The sequence below is a fragment of the Mus caroli genome, unplaced genomic scaffold (assembly GCF_978045245.1).
Source record: "Mus caroli unplaced genomic scaffold, Mus_caroli_1 scaffold_7, whole genome shotgun sequence".
Lineage (NCBI taxonomy): Eukaryota > Metazoa > Chordata > Mammalia > Rodentia > Muridae > Mus > Mus caroli.
In genome coordinates, this window is record NW_028227262.1 from 113,133,860 (window position 1) to 113,155,646 (window position 21,787).

The following is a 21,787-nucleotide window of genomic DNA, read 5'->3' on the forward strand; positions in this document are numbered from 1 at the left end:
CCCTTTTCTGAGGATAAGGGGAGGAGGTAATGGGGGGAGGGATTCATAAAGGTGGGACTGGAAGGAAAGGCCAGGGCTACAATTGTGATATAATGTAAATAAAATATATCATGAAAGAAGAAAAATTAAAATAAAAACTTCAAAAAATGAAAAAGGAAGGAAAGAAGGAAGGAAGGAAGGAAGGAAGGAAGGAAGGGAGAGAGAGAGAGAGAGAGAGAGAGAGAGAGAGAGAGAGAGAGAGAGAGAGAGAGAGAGAAAGAAAGAAAGACAGACTGATAAAGCCAGGAGGGACAAGCTGGTAAAGGGCCTTCCTTTCTGTTTCTTACCTTGAATTCCTGCTTTGATTTCTTTCAGTGATGGGCTCTAAGCCTTAAGTCAAATAAACTGTTTCCTTCCTAAATTGCTTTTGGTCATGGTGATTTTTTTTCACAGAAATGGAAAACTAAGACAGAAATTGGTACAAGGAGTGGGATATTACTTTGGAAGACATGGCCATGTTTTGTGGAGGATTGTGGAAGGAGTTTGGAACTTGCCCTGTGAAAAAACTTGATAGGCTTTTTTTGTGGGCATTTGAAAAATTTAACAAGTTCTAAGAGCACTGTTAAGTTTTCATTTTGCTTTGATCTGATTGTGACTGTGCCCTGGTTCTTCTTTCCTAGAGTAAGAAAAAATTTATACACACATGTATTAAGTATAAGTGTAAATGATATAAATATATTTAATATTTTATAGGAGCACACAGTTGAAAATAGTTGAATTTTTAGAGGTACTCAATATTTTTAAAAGATTGAACTGTTAAGGAATTTGAATTTTATTTCAAGACTGGGCTTCTTTTCTTTATTCTTTCTTTTTTTTTTTTTTTTTTTTTTTTTGGTTTTTCGAGACAGGGTTTCTCTGTGTAGCCCTGACTGTCCTGGAACTCACTCTGTAGACCAGGCTGGCCTCAAACTCAGCTGTCTCTGCCTCCGAAGTGCTGGATTAAAGGCGTGCGCCACCACTGCCCAGCTAAGACTGGGATTTTTCATGCTTACTATATTTTAAATTGTATATTGTGATATCAGTTTTAACATACTATTTTGAGTACACAAAATGGAAATATTATGTTTTAATAGTAACATATTGGTAGGTCAAGTTCACAAAGGTCGACTGTTCTTGTTAGTCTTTTGTAACCTTGACACTAGCTAGAGATATCTGGGAAGAGAAACCTTAGATGAGAAGATGCTTCTATCTGATTGACTTGCAGATACATCTGCAGGACATTTTCTTAATTAATGATCAATTTGGAGGTTTTAGCCCACAGTGGTTAGTACCACATCTGAGCAGATGGTCCTGTGTGGCATAAAAAGGCAAGCTGAGCATCCAGTAGGTAGAATTTCTGTGTAGCTTCTGCTTCAGCTCTGCCCCATGTTCCTGCCTTGAGTTCCTGTCCTGGCCTCCCTCAGTGATGGTGTCTAAGCTGTAAACCAAATAGTTTCCTCTTTGAGTTGCTTTTGATCACTGGATTTTACCACTGCAATAGAAATCTAAGACAGTATATATTGTGGTAGTTTGGGTGAAAAATGGGACCATAAACCCATAGGGAGTGGCACTATTAGAAGGTGTGGCCTTGTTGGAGTAGGTGTGGCTTTGTTGGAGGAACTGACTACAATATGAGAAGTCCTTTGCAGCAACCATTCAACTTATATGAGGACAATGTCCCCTGATACTGATTGTGTCTGAATTGTAAAGAAATCTCGCTACTTATCATGGTGCTTTATGAAAATCCCTGTTAGATTACAGTTAGCTGTTTTCAAAGTGTGACCTCCATGAGAATGATCCAAGAATGTGTTAGATACACAAATCCCCAGACTTCACCTCAGGCCTCTGAAAGCCCTGGCCTGGTCTTGGGTAGAGGTGGAGTTTGGGGAAGGGGAGGGGCTGGCCTAAACCATCTTGGTTCAGTAAGACTTCTGGGTGATATCAGAGGTCCATTGATGCCTGGTGCAGCACAGCATTGTGCTAGTGGAGACACTATCACAAAGAAAGCACCTGTTTTATAAGTGAGGACAATGCCGTGAACAGGAGTACTCAGTCACAGAGCAGAAGAAATCAGAGTGCTCATGCTAAGATTTGCTCTTTATGCTGTGGGGAAATTACTATCCAGATTGCTATTCAAGACAACGAAAGGTTGTAGAAATGACTAACTTAACAGAGGCACCAAGTGGCTCCATTTTACAATAATGTGTTAAAAAGTATTTATTTTTAAATCCTCCAAGAAACATTTCCATTTCATAGACTTGAGTACTGTAAGAATTTAGGAAATTTCTGGATATAAGACACATGTATAGCTTTGTTTTTTTGTTTTGTTTTGTTTTGTTTTGGCTTGGTTTGTTTTGTTGTTTTGTTTTGTTTTGTTTTGTTTTGTTTTGTTTTGTTTTGTTTTGTAGTTTCTTATGTGTGTATTCTGGAATTCAAAGGTCACCTATTCTCTAGTGTTGTTTTTGTAGTAAACAGCAGAGCTGGGTGTGATGCCCCAGGAGTCCAAACAGGAACTCACAGGTTCAAGGCCAGCACTGATTACTGGAGACACTGTCTTAAACCAAAACAGAAACAAATCATCAGAAATAGGAACTAATAATTACCACCTCTTGCCACATTGTTTCTTTAAAGTAACTGGATTTCTCTTAGGATGGAAAAATTCTTCCTTAATTATCACAAGAAGCTTTTCCTATCGGTATTTTCAGTCTTCAAGCCAGGTTTGCCATCTAACACCTGATTTATATAAAAAAATAAGTTAAATTATTGAATATGAAGTGAGAGTATTTTGCTGGAACAAGATGGTGCCAATGAGAACTGAATTTTTTTTCCCTTAGCTATTCTATAATTGACTTTGGTGTAGCGAATACCAGTTCATGTGATTTAATTGTGTCCTACTGGGTAAAGCTGAGCGAGTGGATAGACATCAAAGGAAGTCCTGGGAGACTAATGAAACTAAAATTAATTGAAATAATCTCTACCAATACATGGCTTGCTGTCTATACTGTAATAGTAACCTTAATGCTTTATATGTATTGTATATGTGCATGTGTATGTATATGTGTATGTGTATTTCACATTCAAATGTATTTCTTGAGATTGCCCAGCCAGTATTCCTTTATCATAATAAACTTAAGCTATAGGCCATAGGAATGTTCTGCTGATTATAGCTACTGAAATGGTCAATAAAGAAAGGAAATAGATTGCTTGTGGAGAATATTTAGACATCAGAAACAAACCATCTATTTTATAATTTCATTGAGAACGCTGTGATTTTGTAGTTCATTGAAATTTCCTGGCATGCCATGGAGAGGGCGCTATATTGTTGAACCCATGCTGAAAAATATGCTTTATGAAGCACATTGCTTGAACCCTTTTTTACCTCGTTTGTCAAAGGAAAAGACAACATTCTGAAGGTCGTCCTTTCTTCCAGTGTGAGATTATTTTTCATTTCAATAAAACTCAGTTAATTTGGAAGAGAGTGCAAGTCTGTGAGAATGGGTTAGTTGCAGGCTCATCAGGCAATCAGACAGGAGATCAACACAGCTGTGGGGCCCACAGCAGCTGGGAAGGATCTCGGAGAAGGCCTGTCAGGCACAGGAAAAGAAATCATGTCTGTCACATGGGCTGATACCAGCAAGATTTATTAATTTATTCCTCCAAAAGATCTCTAAAATCAGTGTCAGACACTCAAAGATGATAAATCAGTTGAATATTAATGTGAATAGGAGTTTGGCTGTTCTTAAAATCTCTTCCTTCGATGCAAAATATGATCTTCTCTTAAAATGGTCTTGCCCATTAAATCTACTCTTATTCCTAAGAAGCAGCAACATATATGCCAGAGTGTCTGTTACAATTTTGTGTATAATATATTTATTTGCATACAGAAATGTTTATTTCTATTATACATTTTATTTTATTTATATAATATATATATGAAGCATACAGCATATCATTGGAAGGTATATTAAATATACACAGAGTTCATGCTACAGCGTGCACCCTTTTAAGAGAAGCCTATTGGAAAGGCATGGCGTTGTATATACATGCTGAGGATACATGTCTCATCCAGCTGGGGGTGTGCCTTCCTACTCTATTTGCATCACCAGTGTTATGGTTGTTGGTGAAGATATCAAATTGGAAAGGGGAGCAACAGTTGATGAACTAAATACAAGAAAATAAAAGTTGGCTGCATTGGTAAATAACTATTGGCATTATTTTGAAATCTAATTTTCTCTCGTGCCATCATCTCTTCAGGATCAAACAGCATCAAGTAAGCAAAAAGCAGAAGGAAGTGTGATTCAGGATACCATATATCAAGCCACATGGTTTATCTTATCCTTTGTAGCTTACTATATTGGCGACCTTGTCCCAATACTTGGGATATGCCATTAACATAATCATGACTTGGTCAAGAGGCAATCATTTATTTGCTCTAGAAGTGAGCTGGCTCCTCTTTTTTAATATTCTTAATCTTCTCTTTTTGTAATCCCACTCTGGGATATTTACATTATTGCTATGAGGAGGAAAAAAAAAACATAAAGGCTTGACAGCTTCTGACAGTTCTAGTGAAAGCAGAGAAGATGAGTCATCCTGTTTCTTTAAAGGGCCCTTCATTAGTTTGGAAAGAAAAGAAGTGATGCTTCCAGTAGAACCTGATCATACTAGAAGCAGCGATGCTCATGGACAAAGCCACAGCCTCTCAAGTAGGGGCTGTGATTCCATAGCCAGGCGTTGGTTATGCTGCAGTGCTCTAGGTGTGTCAAAGCTGCTGGTTTCAATAGGTGTGGTCTGTGCTCTTATCTGTAAAGTCCAAATCTTAATTAGTGCAGGGGAATTGATGATAGCCTCTGAGTTAGGGAGCTTTGCTCACAAGAAAGGGAGCTGCATGAATCTTTTCTGTTTGTTTGTTTGTTTGTTTAAACAGTGGGGGGATTGTTAAAGGAAGCTTCAGAGATCCCTTAATATAAACTAGTCTTTCTCAGTCCTGGTATCACTGCCATTTTGAGCCAAATCATTGGGAGGGGGTAGCATAGCTTCAAAACTCCTTCTTATTAGACACAAATGCCTATTCCATGTTGTGACAATCAAAATGGCCCTACTTATCACTAAGTATCCATTGGGTAGAAATCGCCTCTGCGTGCCAATCATTAAAAACAAAGCAAAACTCGCAACAGTAAAGAATGATCTTTGAATACATTCTCCCTCCAAACGTGCCAATGTCCTTCCCTTTTTCTTTTTTTTTTCTTTTTTTCTGATTCTTTTGGAAATTTTCCATGGTATGTTAGACTACCTTCATTTTCTTCTTGAACTTGACAGTTTCTCTTTTAAGATGTGGTAGCTGTGGCAAATTACTAGGCACAGAAAGAATCAAGGAAAGATTACAGTAGAACAAGACAAAGATTAGCTCATGGTGGATTGGGCTTAAAGCAAACAGAGAATGAATCCTGGCCTCCCAATGGTGGCCATGTCTGTATCACATAGCATATAATACAGATTGATAACATTTCTTACAGGAAACCAAGAAATCCATTGGAGTGAAGTCTTCTCCACTCAATTAGTTGAATAAACAACACAAAAATAAATGTGATCTTAAATTTCAAAATTTACATTTTAGTAATTCTTGAACTAAGGGAACTACATCAACTAATTAATAGACTAAATTAACCTGAACCAATCCCATGTTTACAGATAGGAGATTTTGGGGTTAAAACTAACTGAAATTACTCAAACAGTAAGTTATGTTCCTAAAGGATAAATACATATATTGTTAGCAACTTGCTTCTTGCTAGCTTACAATGTTGCTGTTGCTGCTGTCCTATCCTTTATCGCCCACTTGCTGAGATGTTCCTGACATGCAGTCAGACAAAAGAACTCTGGTAGCTCTGAGGACTACAGCGCTGATGAACCTGCCTTGTAATACCCATGGAATGGCGGAGGAGGAATCAGAGCACATCAGTGAAAATCTGAACTTTATAACAGAATTTATAACTTTAATTCCTATCTACTAGTCCCACACTTAGAAAATCTGATTGAAATACCATAAAATAATGGAAGAAATTATATGAAGACAAAAATCTAACTAGTTAATGTAGATTGGTGTAATTCTGCATTTATTTTAGAGTGTCAAGTGTGGATTTTCTGTACTCACATTATATGTTTAGTGTTACCCTTTAATAATCATTTTTGTGACAGCTAGTTGTGGTTATATTAGACTGTGGGAAATGGCATGGCCAGAATCACATGTACTCTTCCATCAGATTCTGCAGGCATATCTTGACTCTGTTTGGTTTTTCATTATACTCAAGCCACAAAGATTAATATAACTCTCCTGATTAGTGAAATTTGAAGCAATATAATCTTACAGAGATTGATGACAACTGGAAGAACATGGAACAGGTAGTATTAGTAAATATTTTTGCATGACCCATTTCCCCACCCCATGTCTTAGTATGATTATAGAAAACTTCATTTGAATATAATTTGAGTACCATCTGCTAACAGACATTGAATATAAGGTCTTTTCCTCTTGGGGTTGACACAGTAAACTAATTGAGACTCCAAATGAGAAAACCAACATCATATTCCTGCTGACAAAGTCAGGAGTTCATATTGTACACATTAACATTGTGCACACAGGTCAGGCAGGTTCAAGTTCAAACAGATCGCCCTTCTGACCTTCTGTCTTCTCATCACAAACTTCATCTTGCCTCAGTGAACTTTCTCCAGCTAGACTGACCATTTTCTAATGTAATTAAAAATTAAGTTTAAATGACTTTGGTTTCCCAAGCGTATTTATGTCTTAGGCAGACTACATTGTTAAAATGGATTAGTTGAGAAGAAAGTCACATGGGTAAAAATTTTCCACACAAAGGAACTCAAGTGAGTGAAATCCTTACAGGTTGTACACCATCAAAGAATACATCGACACAGTGGGGAGTGGTAGAGTGTCCATTTTCATGGGTGACTCTGGCCAGATTTAGAAGTCCTGCAGATACTATCCATATACAATATAAAACCAGGAACTACAAAAATAGTAGAAAAAAATAGTATGGCCTAGTTGGGCTTTTGCTGTTTTGCTTTCTTGCTTTTCATGATGGGAAAGGGGAAGAGAGAAGAAATAAACAGTGATTCCATTAAAACCCTTCAGATCAGCGCACAGCATTGCCGGGAATATGTTCAGGGCTCTGCATACAATCTCCGCATCCCATTAGATTTTCTTTCTTCTTATCTCTCATTGTATAGTGCCTGCTTCTTTATGTTTAGGTCTCCATGTTAGCATGTAATGTGCCATTTCTTTCTCATCACCACGCAGGGGAATAACAGAAAGAAACAACAAACTAACAAGGTTACACTTCTTGTGCAGAGACATGAAATTATAGATTCTGAAGCCCTTCTCCAAGAGATCTGGAGACAGTAGAGATTGTTCCTTGGATCTGCAATTTCAGTGTGTCTCTTTCATTGTCTCGGTGCGCCTAAACTGACAGGGTTTATATGGTGAAGGTTGTTTATTTATTTTTCAAACTGGAGCATAGGTACAATAAGTGTGTCTCTCTAAAACTCCTTAATTGCACGTTGTAGTACGATTGTAAAGTGTAAGGGCAGATCACTATAAACACAGCTTTCCTGTCCCTGTTCTTCCCCCAAGACACACTTGACCACATTTCTTCTTTTGAAAAGGTCTTTTACCTTGTAGCGCCTATGTTCTTGTAATGACACATAAGGAGGTGCTTAAAAGTCTTTTTGAAGGTGGCATTACAAAGTGCATAGCAGGCAGGGTTGATGGTGCTATTAATGTAACAGAGCCAGTAGCCAATTGTCCACACTGTATTGGGGATGCAGGGTGCACAGAAGGTATTGATGAGCACCATGACATTGTATGGCGCCCACGTGATGATGAAAGCCAACAGGATAGCCAAGATTGTCCTGGTCACTTTCTTTTCCCGGGATGGAGGAGGCTTCTTTTTGGCAGGCTGCTTGGTCATCTTCACAATTTTGCGGGCTACAATGTTCTGCTTTTCATCCCCATTCTGACCTGACGATCCAACTAGTTCTACGGTGGTACTTGTTGGTGTGCATGCGTCACCCTTTTGGGTCTTGGTGACAATTTTGATGCATGTCTGCCTAGAGTTGTCATCTTTGGAGTGGCCCAGGGAAGTGGAAACTGTGTTTTCATCCTGGGTTATCTCATCATCTCTCATGTTGGAGGCCACGGCACTGACAGATGTGGAGTCATTGGAGCTTTCTTTCTCCTCCCCCTGAACGCAGTTTTCAGTCCCGCCGTCCCGCGGAGCCTTGCCATTCTGGATCTTGTTGTGCTCCAGGCCACCATCACCACCAGGCATGTTGTTGTTGTTTGGCTTTACAATTCTTCCTTGCACTAGGCTTGGAGACACCGGGTCTTGGTTGGCCACAGGTTCCTTCTTTTCCTTCTTTATTCTGCTCTTGCTCGCCCGGGATATGTGCCAATAGAGCACAGTCATGATGATGACAGGCAGATAGAAAGCCGCAATGGCAGTGCCAAAGGTGACGGCAGCGTTGGAAAAGAATTGAATGTAGCACTCCCCGTCCTCCACAGTCCTTACCCCTACGATGAACTGCCAGAAGAGAATGGCTGGGGCCCAGAGGATGAAGGAAAGAACCCACGCAGCTGCAATCATCATGCCTGCCATTTTTGTGGTCCGCTTAACTGGGTAGGTCAGAGGTTTTGTGACACAGAAGTATCTATCAAAGCTGATGATGAGAAGATTCATAACGGAGGCATTGCTGACAACATAGTCCAAGGCTAACCAAAGGTCGCACACTACAGGTCCCAGAGGCCAGTAGCCAATCACAGTGTAGAGGGTATACAAGTTCATGGAGAAAACACCTATGATGAGGTCAGCACAGGCCAGGCTGAACAAGAAGTAATTGTTGACAGTCTGAAGGTGGCGGTTGACTTTAATGGAAACCATGACTAGAATGTTCCCAATGATGGTCACCAGACTGAGGGATCCAGCCACAAGGACAATAAATACCACTTCAAATGTCTTGTAAGGACTGGTAATAGCCAAACCATTGTTCGAGGAGTTAGTTGAGTTATTCATTTTGTGTTCAGTAGTCAAGTGGCCAAAGAAACATTTAAACCTGCAGGGAAATAGAATGAAGTTAACAAATGTAATATAAATATTGTTTTGAAACACATAAATTTTCTTCCTTTTGGAAAACTTCCCAGTCCCTTTTCTGTGTCCTGAATATATACTGTAACAGGTCTGACCACCCAAGAGGCAAAGACTATAGATGGAAGATTGAAATGGCTTAATGGCTGATGATGAATTCATGATTCAATAACACAATGAGTGTCTCCATATACAGACACGAGTGTCTGTGTATCTGCCTGCTTGCTTATATCACCATATCTTTATGAGTTGAAATGACTAAACCAAGTACATAGTTAAAATTTTTCAAAACAACTATAAACTTCTGGATTTGAAAAAATAAAATAAACCAGGGAGAAATAAAATATGAAAACAGAAGACAAAATTGAATGTGTGACTTTTATAGTCAGTAACGCCTTTATGGCAGATTGAGCCTTCTCCTTATTAAAATTAATGAAGGTAACGATAAAAAAGACAAAGTACTAACCAATGCACCCAACCAAAGTAAATTGTTTTTCTCAATTTTGTTTTACAAGTGTAGTCCATCTTCTCTTGGCAGTACAATTTCTAAAATTCCATACCTTATAAAAGAACTATCATTTGCTATTGGTATGACTGGTATGATTATATGAAAACAATTTTCTAAATGATTTCTTTGTTTCAAGCCATTATTAAATCTATTGTTTTGCTATTCTTTGACAGATCTTTCATTTTGCTGAAAAGGAAGCTATAGCCCAAAAAGTTGCAGAAAGTAATCTAGAATCACTTTTAAGTCAGTGGATAGGCAGGCTACAATTCTTTTCTTTCCTTTTCTTTACAAATGCTATGAGTTATTTTTCAATAAAAAATCATAAAAGAATATGCAGCCTTAGGTCTCTTGGATGCACATTTTCTCAGTAAGTATTAAGGGCTATAGAAAGTCTTTGTAATATATTATATCATCACCCTTGCAGAAAGAAGAAAGCTGAGATAATAAAAGAGTTTAAGGAACTTATTGCTAGGACAGTGAGTAATCTTTTATAGCTAAAATCAGCACTTTACCGCAGGCCTTTCTATGTTTTGTTTTGTTTTGTTTTGTTTTGTTTTGTTTTGTTTTAAGATAATCTCCCTAGGCCTCCCTTTTGCTTTGTGGGGCTGCACTTAATGAGAGATTCCTGAGGAGCACCATAATGATGTCCTATATAGAGAGGTTGCCAGTCAAGGCAGATAGTTTACTGAACCTGGAGTCCTTATCCAGACTGAACACTGAAAACTCTATGAGATGTGAACTATAGTGACGATTGCAACTCAGGAATTTGTAGAGATACCCTGCTAGTCTGTGACAGTACTGGTGTGACAATGGGAAACATGGCATTTGGAAGCTAGGACAAGTATTTGAAGCAGGGACATCCTCTTTTCCAATAGGATATGCTGATTATGTGGGGGCTGTTGCGCTTTTATGAGATAGTAGCTGGCTTCCACCACTTTCTCATCACTTCTTTTCTCCAGTTATCTGGGGTCACTAAAGCAAATACGATTAGATCACAAATGAAGAAGATGCTCACAATGGAGATGAACTTCAAAGCACTCATGTTTGTATGGTAAATGTGTTATGTAGTATTGTACACTTTAGTTTAAATCAAGGTCCTGGGAGTATTTTGTAAGCATGAGAACAACTTGTCTTCACCTAGTTTCTTTGTATACATAGCAGAGAGGAACATACACCGTTCTATGTTTTCTTCATCAAGTTTGAGTATGAACTATGAAGAAGTATGTACTAGATTGGAAGGGTGGAGTCAGGGCGGAGGCACTGGCTTCAACTGGGTTTTAGAACTTCAACTATGCATTAGACAGAATAGTGGCTCTCTCTCTCTCTCTCACACACACACACACATACACACACACAAACATACATACACACAATGTGAACACTCAAGGCCCTAAATCTCCTAATCAATAGTTCACATGGAAGAAATACAAATGGATACTAAATATCTGGAAAGAAAGTATGGAACATCCTTAGCCAGAGAAATGCAAATTAAAACTACTTTGAGAGTCTATCTCACACCATGCATTAGCTACGTAGTTCTGGGTTTGTGGCTAAAATTCTATGAAATGTATTTTCCTTTATCTCAAACTCTCTCTTTTTTCTTTTAGAGTTGTAGCAAGGATTAAAGTGATATTATGTCCCTGAGTGATAGTCTATAAAGGCTAAGGATGAAACATGTGCTATTAATATTTAAATCTGCAAAGCAGATGTAAATTGATCACCTCTCTTAACCTTTCATAATAGTTAACAGAAAAGAATGTATCAGTGTGTGTCAGAGCTGTGTATGACTGGGAAGATGTGGAATGAATAAAGTGGTGAAAGTAATAAATTCCCACTATCAATGATAGCAAATTGTCAACAATAGTGTTATAAAAAAAATCATCACAAGGTCATTCAGCGTGTTTTGAGCATAATTACTCTTCAGAGCAAGTCCTGGGTTGGCCGCTGTTTTATGACAGACATTGATCAAAGAATCAAAGAGTAAAATTACTTAAGATTCAGATCAGTGGCACTCTATGCAGACTCTGTTACAAATGAATAGCCATCCTTTATCTAAAAAATACCCCCTTTGGCTGAAGCCATGTGCAAACACCAATGACCTGTCAGAGTAAGCCTGGTATTCAGATGTCAAGTTGGGTCCTTGATTAATACCAGAGTTTGCACATTACATATGGACAAGGACTGTATCTCTGAGGGGAGATGTCAATATTAAAGCTGTGTAGAGCCTAACACAGGAAAAAAAATGTGGGGTTTATAGTTCTAAACTTTTTTCTAAAATCGATCATTACAAAATGTGTGTGGGAGGGGTGTAAATGGAGGCAGAGAAACATCAGTGCTAGAGTGCCTTCTTAGCATGTGAAAGACTCAGGTTTCCATCACAAAGGAACACACACATACATACACACATACATACACACACACACATGCACACACACACATACACAGGCATATGTCCATATGCAAATGTACACATACAGGAACATGCATGTACAAACGCACACACATATAAACACACACATGTGCATAGCCAGTGTATCACACAACAGCATTCACTCAGTGTCACTAGAGTTCTAAATATTAACACCAAGTTTTTGAATTGTTATGGAGAAAATTAAAATTCTGATATGTAATAGACTGTAAGGGCTAATTAGATAATACAGATGGGACTTATGCCTGGGTGGAGCAGAACTCCAGAGGTGTATGTGGAAGCACTTACAAAGCTGTGTCCAGTTAGAATGTGCTACATGAATTGATCGACATGTGAGCAGTCTAAGCACTGCAAATTTTTACATGCTATTTCCTATAATTCTTATGACCCTAAGAAGTGTTGTTCCAGATGTTCCATTTGTAAAGTTGACCATGTCCAGTGGCTTTGAGAGGTCCCTCTGTATTGTATTTGTCTTCAGGTTTACCTGACATCTGTAATTTCATTATTTCTATGATGTTCTACCTTGACATGGAAACTGCACACTAGCAATCATTTTAGATGAATATAAAGAAATTCAGGGAAACTTGATCTGTGGACTGCTGATAGAGGGAGGATGTGTTTTCTGAAGCCCTGATTCAGTCATATGTGTTCACCCCTAAACACATGAATATACAAGCAACATTAAAGGCATTCAGGAGAGAGATAAACAATAATAATTACAGAAGGAGAGGTCATGGGTTTGAGAGAGAGTACAATTTAGTATATATGAGGGATAAATAAGATAGTATGTTCCAAGATGCTTAAAATTTTGTCTTAACAATGTTATAGTATACATAAGACTTTCAACCCAAAATTCTATTGTAGAAAATATAAAAATGATAAGGTTGACTTAACAGGGCAATAGAAAAAGTATCAGAATGGCATGGAGACAAGGTTTCTCCCAGCAAGGGATTAGTGGGTGATAATATGAAAAAGTTAATTTTCTGTTTTAAGAATGAGATACATTATTTCTACCTGTGTGATCATTGATTAAAATGGAAATGAAGCTTATTCATTTCGATGCTTTGTGTTATTTATCAACATATACTCTGTCTGTTAATCTGATAAATGATATTAAAATGCAATTTTTACTTCATAACATGAATTGTAGAAGATAATCCAAAATCTGCTTTAGGTCTTTGCAATACTTACTTAATCCCACTAATTAATGAATAGCATTGGTACTGATGCTAAGTACACTTTCTCCCACCAGAACTGTTAGAGACCAAATAAGTTTTGTTTTTGTTTTTTGTTTTTGTTTTTGTTTTTGTTTTGTTTAAAAGGCAAAGGAGAGCTGAGGAAACATTTATTCCAAGAAGTGTTAGGGAGCAAAGCCTTTGTTCTGTGAGAAGCATTCTGTTTACACAGTTTGATATCGATGCAATCGATGGTCACATGGTTTGTTTCCCTCTTATGTGTTGTTAACTTTTGGTCACACAGACATGGAACACATTTCTGCTTTCCCCCCTTCAATCTGATTTCCCTTTGAACCAAGACATTGTGAGTCAGAGTGGGTGCCCATCCTTCCATCCTTCCATCCTTCCCCACCAGCTCCTGCATCTAACTGCAGCTGCAGGTGCAGTGGGAATGGCCACAGGGAGGAGCGAAGGCCCTGCTTCTTTTTGTTCCAAAATATCTCCTGAAGCCCTGGGAGGAGCAGATCCTCAAATGGTGTCACAGGCTGTGGGGGTGGAAGCAGAGAATGATGGAAACCCAAAGAAAATAGGGCATGTTCTCTTCCACAGGGGATTTCTAATCTAGGAGAGACAGAGGATGCTGACGAGACTCACCTGCTACCTACAATGCTGGACAGAGGTGGGGACAAGCACCAAGGGTAAGGCTTTAGGAGGAAGGTTGGTCAAAATGGAGCAAAATAAGCACAGTGGCTCTCTGGGACCACTTCCCTAAATACCCTCTGCTCATCCCTTTCCCACTGTTTCCTCCCTCTCCTTCACGATGCCAGACTCATCCTTGCAAGACTCTATAAAGAACTGCCATCAATGGGAGGAGAGGCCCTTGGTCTTGCGAGGATCATATGCCTCAGTATAGGGGAATGCCAGGGCCAGGAAGCAGGAGTGGGTAGGTTGGGGAGCAGGGCGGGGGGAGGGTATAGGGGACTTTCGGGATAGCATTTAAAATGTAAAGGAAGAAAATATCTAATAAAAAAAAGTGAAAAAAAAGAACACTTTAGTGGTGTTAAGCCACTGCTCTATGGCTTTGATTTCAGTGTGTGAAGGTTCAGGAAACCGTAGGAAGACTCACACAACTCATTTACCCACACAGACGTGACATGTGATTTAAAATAAAATGTATTGAAAATATTCTCGAAGAAATATGAGTTTTTCTCATTTAGGAAACTGTAGTTCAAAATGGTAGACTTTGCCAGCAATGCATTATATAAAATTTTGAATTAAAAAAATTCCATGCTGAAAACCTACTATAGTTTCAAGCTGTTCCTTTTAGATCCATGGGTATTATCATAGAGATGTTAAAAAAACAAAACAAACAAAAAACATTACCAACCACCACCAACAAAACAGCCAATGACAGGAGAGTGAATGTAGCTGAAACAGCACTCTGATTCTCCAGTCAGTGCACATAGAATTCATGAATTCTCTCCATGTGAAAAACATCAGGATTATGCACAAGCCTACTGCAGGGTAAACATGCTGGCTGTTTTGGCTGCCTGTCAAACGTAATACTATTCTTAGTGATTCTGGGACAAGCTTCCAGTCCATGTCAGCCACACTGCCGTTTCCTTCTTCAAAACACAATGTAAACACCACTTACCCTAGAAAAGTGCCATGACTAACAGGGAAAAGAGTGGTAGCCATGATTTCACTAGGATCTGAGCTTTCCCACCTCACGCAGCTCACGTTCTAGTTATTATTCACACAGTGTTCCTCCTGACACAGTGGAAAGGGGGGCCTGGATACACATAAGCCCATTGAAACCAGAGAATGCTTACGTTTGTTATTGGACATTCGTTGTTATTGTCATCATTGCTATTGTGGTTTGCTTGGTTGTTTTGGTTTACCGAGACAGGGTTTCTCTGTGGAACAGAGCCCTATCTGTCCTGGATTTGCTTTATAGACCAGGCTGGCCTTGAACTCATAGAGACTCATCTGCCTCTGCTTCCAAAGAGCTGTGATTAAAGGCATGCACCACCATGCTCGGCTTGGCTTTTAAGCTTTAGAATCATATCTCTGTGAGTCAGGAAGCACACTGACTTCTGCACTGAACTCAACAGCACTCTGAGGAGCATGAGGGCTGTAGGCTTACGTTTTGCCTGGTTTTTCTCCTTTCAAGAAAGTGCAACTCCTTTATAGTTAACTGCATGGGCCTAGAGCTACAGCATGAGACATGTACTACACTGAGAACCCCGATCAAACATCCAATCAGAGGCAACCCTGTGAAACAAAAGAGAAAATGGACCACAGGCCACAGAGCTGCCTGTGATTTCACAGCTGTATCTGTGTCTTTCTCTCTGTTTTTAAGAAGCAGGAACTGTGTAGCTGGCTTTTTAAATTTTGTTCTTGTGGTGTTCATTCCCCCAGCCCCTGAAGTTGGCAGGCTGCTAGTTTAATAGCACTAAATTAGTTAATTCATTGCTGTGAATTAAAAATGCGAATCAAATTTGCAGAGGAATTGAGGCTTGTTATAACCCTGATAGAAAATTCTGGAATGAAAGCTATTGCTCTCAAGAAGCTGAGCAAAACCAAACAGTGTCCCCTATAGGGAGAATTTTCCACCGTGTATATGCCTTCCATTGGGAGATGAGAAGAGCACATGCCACCATGTTACTTTGGGTTGTAGCTGAAGGACACACCTGATGGGAGGTAAGAGGGAGCTGCATTTGTGAGTAGTGTGAAATGTTTATGTTGCCCTGGAGGACCATAGCAACTAGGATGAGAATAAATGGGATCAGGAGTTGTGCCCAGAGTAAGTAATTCACACACAAGTGAAATTCCCTCTGAGTATAATGGAAAATTCAGGCAGCACAGTTTGAAAATAACTGGATAGAGATTAAGACACTCAGTTCACTTAGGAATATATTTATTATGCGTCTGTCTCAGGGTACATGGCCCATGAAGGGAAAGAAAACCTTACCCATCAATGTAATACATTGCTCTTTCTAGAATAATAAAAAAGTGCTTTACTATGGAAAATGCAAATGAGTAGATTTTGTTTTATAGGCATGGCTTTAACGGTTACTATCATTTGAGGCCCGGAAATGTACAGCAGATAGGTATCATCTCTCTTCTGGTTAACATCTCTAGAATAGAGATTGCTCTGGCCGTGTGGAGCCCAGAGAGATGAATTCACCTCCAAAAGATCCAACTTGTGAGACGTCCCACTCTTCAGTGACACAAATAACACCTGCCTCGTAGCCTTATGATTCATACCAGAGTCAATGGGGCTATAAAAATCAAAGAGTAACGAAGTATACAAGTGATGGGCAGCAACTATTTTTATTGTTTCTAATCCAAACACAGAATGATTGTTCCCCAGAGCCTGATTGCAGCCTATTTCTAGAACTCAGAGAAATGACCACAGAGTTATCTCACTAAAACTTGAAGTCCAAGAGCATTGAGAAGATTAAAATTTTCACTAACTGATGGAATAGCAATTCAGATGAGGGGACACGAAAAACTGACTTGAGTCAGCAAAGATTCGTGTCTCTGAAACACTAATTTAGAGTCCCAATAGAAAGCAAGTTGGAAAGAAAGAAGTTTGTGTCTGAAACCAGGGCAATCTCCTAACTGCTTGAAATAAAACCATTTCTTGTTTACAACCCTGGGCAAGCACAGCATTAAAAGTGTATAATATAATACGTCATCCTGTGATGCTCCCTCTCCTTTTTCTCTGATGCCCTTCCCTTTCCTTTTACTTCAGTTTAAAAACCACTTAAATATGTAAGTGTTTTTGACCCCCTTTTGCATGCAGACTCTGTTGGTTTTACTAATTTTCACAGTTCTGAGGATTGAAGGCAGGGCCCTGTGCATACTAAGCAAGAGGTCTCTCATTGAGTTGAACCCACAACCCTTTCACCTCCATTTTTTCCAAACACTCTTTGACATCGCTTACTTGTCAACACAGAGCAGTAACCTACACTTTTCCCTAAGAGACAAGTTTGGTGGTAACTGAGCCCAGTGTGAAAAATATGACAGAAATGACACTTGTCTTCTTGAACTGCACCATCTGGGCTTGGAAGTAGACCAGAAACAACTGGTTTGCAGTCACCTTCTCCATGCCATGTAGCAAATGGTTGCTGAAATTTGAGCAGTTTATGAAAGGGATAATTGTACATGCCTTTAGTTTCACCATCCAGGAGGCAAAGGCAGGCAGATCTCTGTGATTTCAAAATCAGCCTCACTAACATAAGGAGTTATTGGCCATCCAGAGTTACATAGTGAGAGAAAAACAAACGAACAAACAAACAAACAAACAAACCAAACCAAACTCTGAGCAAGTTACATATCGGCACTGAAGTACAATTTCCATTCATTCATAAACAATGCATGACAAGGAAAGATCACCCAATATAGGATGGCAAATAGGTGGGAACTAATGTTCAAGACTGGTAGAAAGCAAGCTTTTCACTGTGGCATCTTATCTGTAGACCAGGTTTAGTATGAGTTGTTTACTGAGATGAGACTGAAATATGCTTAGCTTAACTTTAAAATATATATATATATATATATATATATATATATATATATATATATATAAGTTTGCAATTACTTAATCTGTAGCACATCTCAAGATGGTAGGAAATAAGCTAGGGGATTTGGCCCCTGAATCTTTGCCCCACCACTGTGTAAATGCATGTATGATGTGTTTACATGATAAGTATTCTCTAAGTTGGGAAGGATCTTGTCTCTTATGAGAAGGAAGCAAGGGTGGGTCTTCTGTTCTTATAAAGGCTATCAGAGAAGGAATCCTCTGAGGAAGGATTGGTACAACATGACAGCCTGCTACAGAAAGGGAACTTTCAGGCCACACAGCTGGTCTTCTATAAGCAACACCCCAACATGAAGAACACCATGGCGTTAGTGCACCTTTACTTTTTGTTTGTTTGTTTATTAGGTATTTATTTCATTTACATTTCCAACGCTATCCCAAAAGTCCCCCACACCCTCCCCCACCCACTCCCCCACCCACCCACCCACTCCCACTTCTTGGCCCTGGTGTTCCCCTGTACTGAGGCATATAAAGTTTGCACGACCAATGGGCCTCTCTTTCCACTGATGGCCGACTAGTCCATCTTCTGATACATATGCAGCTAGAGACATGAGCTCCGGGGGGTACTGGTTAGTTCATATTGTTGTTCCACCTATAGGTTTTAAGGGAGACAATAGCAAAGGTTCTGCTTATCCAGCTATGAGAGATGCCAGAAAGGTTGGCTGTTCACTTTGTTAGGGTGACACAACTCTCTTTCCTGCAGCTTCTATTTATGGATAGCTGTGATGTGTTTGTGTTTGTGGATACTTAAAGCTTTAGCTTAGCAAACCCTAAAAAAGAAGCCTATCTCATTTTGGGGGGAGGAGGTTGGGCAAGTGATCTGTTGAAACCTTTTTTTCTTATCTAGTTGGTCTAATAGATATATAGTAAATAAACGTACCATTCACAGATTTTTCACAGAACATAATGCAGTAGGCTCCATGCAGGTACTCATTAAGTAGTCACTATGATTGAATTGATTATAATTTAAAAGGTGGTTCTCATAGGCAAATATAGCACAAGAAGTAACATAGAAGAATGAAGAACCCAGTTTGTATTGTTCCCCAAACATAAGAAAACAATTTGAATAATTTTTCAGGAGTAAAATCAATTTCTTATTCTCTCATACACTTCTATTCAGCATCCTATTTTTTAAAAATCCACTTTTATGTCATGCATCTAGGTTCCTATGCTGGTATCATCTTTCTTAAGATGTGAATATTGGGAACTAGTGTAACTAATATGTTCTTAAGCAAGATGTCTGGAGGCTGTGATGGTGAATCTCGTTTTAAAATCATACCTGTAGATCCAAGAAAGATTATTTGATAATCTTTAACTTACATTTTATTTCAAAAGAGTGTTCTCTAGAGAAGTTATTCTTCCTGATGGAGTAAGAAATAAAATTTAGTCCCTTGAACTTTTTGATTGAACCCAATACTAAAATCTTGCTTTGGCCATATCACCAGTGAAGAATTACTCTACCTTCCCCAGCAGTTTTCAACTACAAATTAAGAATATATTAAAATTATGATGCTCTTGATATGATTTATGAATAAGGATAAATTAACTCAGAAATCATAGTTAACAGTCATTGGAGGTGCTATTTTCAATTAAAGAATTCTTCAAAAATCATTCCAGTTGTCAGTTTTACTCACCGAAGGAAAATACCAGGAGTATTGTATTGTATCAGGAGTAAAGAACATCCACACCAATGATAGTGGTTTGGGAGAGGAGGGCAGCCTTAGGACGTCTCTTTCTCACATTTCTGTAGTCAGTCCAGTTGGATGAAGACACAAGTCTTTGTCTTCAACGTCCATTCACTGTCTACCCTGTCTATAGTTTATGTGGCTTGTATGAGGTGCCATTGACTGTTTAAAGCCACTCCACAGACACCTTTGCCAGATCTCTGTGTCCATGTTATTCTTCCAGTATCATTATAAGAAACTTAGCTTTGTTTATGATATAATGCTTTTAAAGCATTAAATGGCAATACTCTAAGGACAAGAAGCATAGCCTATTGATCTTAAACTTAGAGATTGCAGCTAGATTGCAGCTGAGTTCCAATAGCAAGAGAAGGGTTATAGATCCAGCACCAATAGCTATTTTGAACTAAAAAAAAATCTCCACCATCAGCAGCTATACCTTAATAAAGACAGCTCTTAACTTAAACTCAGTCTGTCTTCATGTATGACTCATGAATGGCCAGTAAAGTGGGAATATTCAACCAAAATGTTCTCAAGATAGATTCAATGGTGGGTCATCTCATTTTTTATCCTATTTAGAACTGCATAGGCTTATAGATTGAAGTCTGATTACACACACATTGTTTTTCTTACTCCTCCCATTCTTATTCCACACATACTCTCCTTCCTTCCTTCCTTCCTTCCTTCCTTCCTTCCTTCCTTCCTTCCTTCCTTCCTTCCTCCCTTCCTCCCTTCCTCCCTCCCTCCTTCCCTCCCTCCCTCCTTCCCTCCCTCCCTCCTTCCCTCCCTCCCTTCCTTCCATTCTTTTCTCTTTTTTTTATCCATTTATTTATTTTTTTATTTTTATTTTTATTTTTTAATTAGGTATTTTCTTCATTTACATTTCAAATGATATCCCAAAAGTCCCCCAGGCTGAGAAAGAAATTAGGGAAACAACACCCTTCACAATAGTCACAAATAATATAAAATATCTTAGCGTGACTCTAACTAAGGAAGTGAAAGATCTGTATGATAAGAACTTCAAGTCTTTGAAGAAAGAAATTAAAGAAGATCTCAGAAGATGGAAATACCTCCCATGCTCATGGATTGTCAGGATCAATATAGTAAAAATGGCTATCTTGTCAAAAGCAATCTACAGATTCAATGCAATCCCCATAAAAATTCCAACATTCATTTATTTATAAACCACTAGATTCTTTTAATGCTGCCCACATGTGCAAGGGTGTGGGACCATCAACTGAAGTTTGGGAAACCTACCCGTGGCCCATAGCCTATAAGAAGAATCATTTTGCCTTCCCTCAACCCCTGAGTTCTGCTGTTTTGCTGAATTTGGGTTGGCTTGGTTTTGGACAAAGGTATACCATGCCATAGCTACTGCTCTTTATTCTGAAACCTCCCTGGCTCTGTTCTGCCTATATATTTAGGGATATAACTTGTGAGGAGTTTGCCTCTGGCTTTCCCCTTGTTGGGTTGCTTTCAAAGCCCATTGTAAAGCCACAAATTGACAATTTGACCTGCTTTACTCAGTATTTCTCCTTTTATTCTTTTAGGTATCATCAGTTAAATAAAAAATGCACACTAGGCTGACCTCTTTAAACAAGATCTAAACTGGTAAGTCACAGTGAGTGGTCCCTAGCTAAGTAGCTAGCTAGATTATAGAAATACCCCCTAACAGGCACAGTGTGAGGCAGGGGCAGTGAGATGCTTGTCACAATACCAGTACACCCTAAAATTCCCAAAACATGCATGAAAATAAAGATTTGAGAGTCACTGAAGTAACCAACTCTTATTCATTCTATGAACTGCACACACCTTCTGACAAACAAACCCTGAAGGAGTTACTTTATAAGATTCAATGGGTTTTTAGAATCCAAATAATACTTTTATATGCTGAGGTTAAATGATGTGGAAAATTGTGAATTATTCTCAGTAAAATACAGATATGTAAATCTTTTTTTAATCTGTTTTTAAGCTTCCAGCAAAGCAGCAAAAGAGAATTTGGAATGGGTTAAGTGAAACTTTTAAAAATCTTTGATTTAGGGATAAGGGTGTAGATAGGGCAGTATACTATTTGGCTAGTTTCTGCAAGGTCTGAGGACATTACAAATTAATTGAAAGGCCAATGTATTAAATCACATAAAAATTTGGTTTAGGTGCTTTCTAAAACTTAAAGATAAATTTTGAAAAAAAAATCTGAAAATCTGGAGTGAAA

General features: G+C 38.7%; 1 protein-coding gene across 2 annotated transcripts in view; it reads right to left on the bottom strand.

Annotated features, from left to right (window-relative positions):
• Nucleotides 1–3,099: 3,099 nt before the first annotated feature.
• Chrm2 (cholinergic receptor muscarinic 2) overlaps nucleotides 3,100–21,787 on the bottom strand; it is a 132,042-nt gene continuing 113,354 nt past the window's right edge. For both annotated transcript variants that reach the window (XM_021165322.3, XM_029478330.2), the window contains one exon: nucleotides 3,100–9,141. In XM_021165322.3, the coding sequence (XP_021020981.1) occupies nucleotides 7,701–9,101 (1,401 nt within the window). In that variant the 5' untranslated portion in view covers nucleotides 9,102–9,141 and the 3' untranslated portion in view covers nucleotides 3,100–7,700. The remainder of the gene's footprint in view (nucleotides 9,142–21,787) is intronic.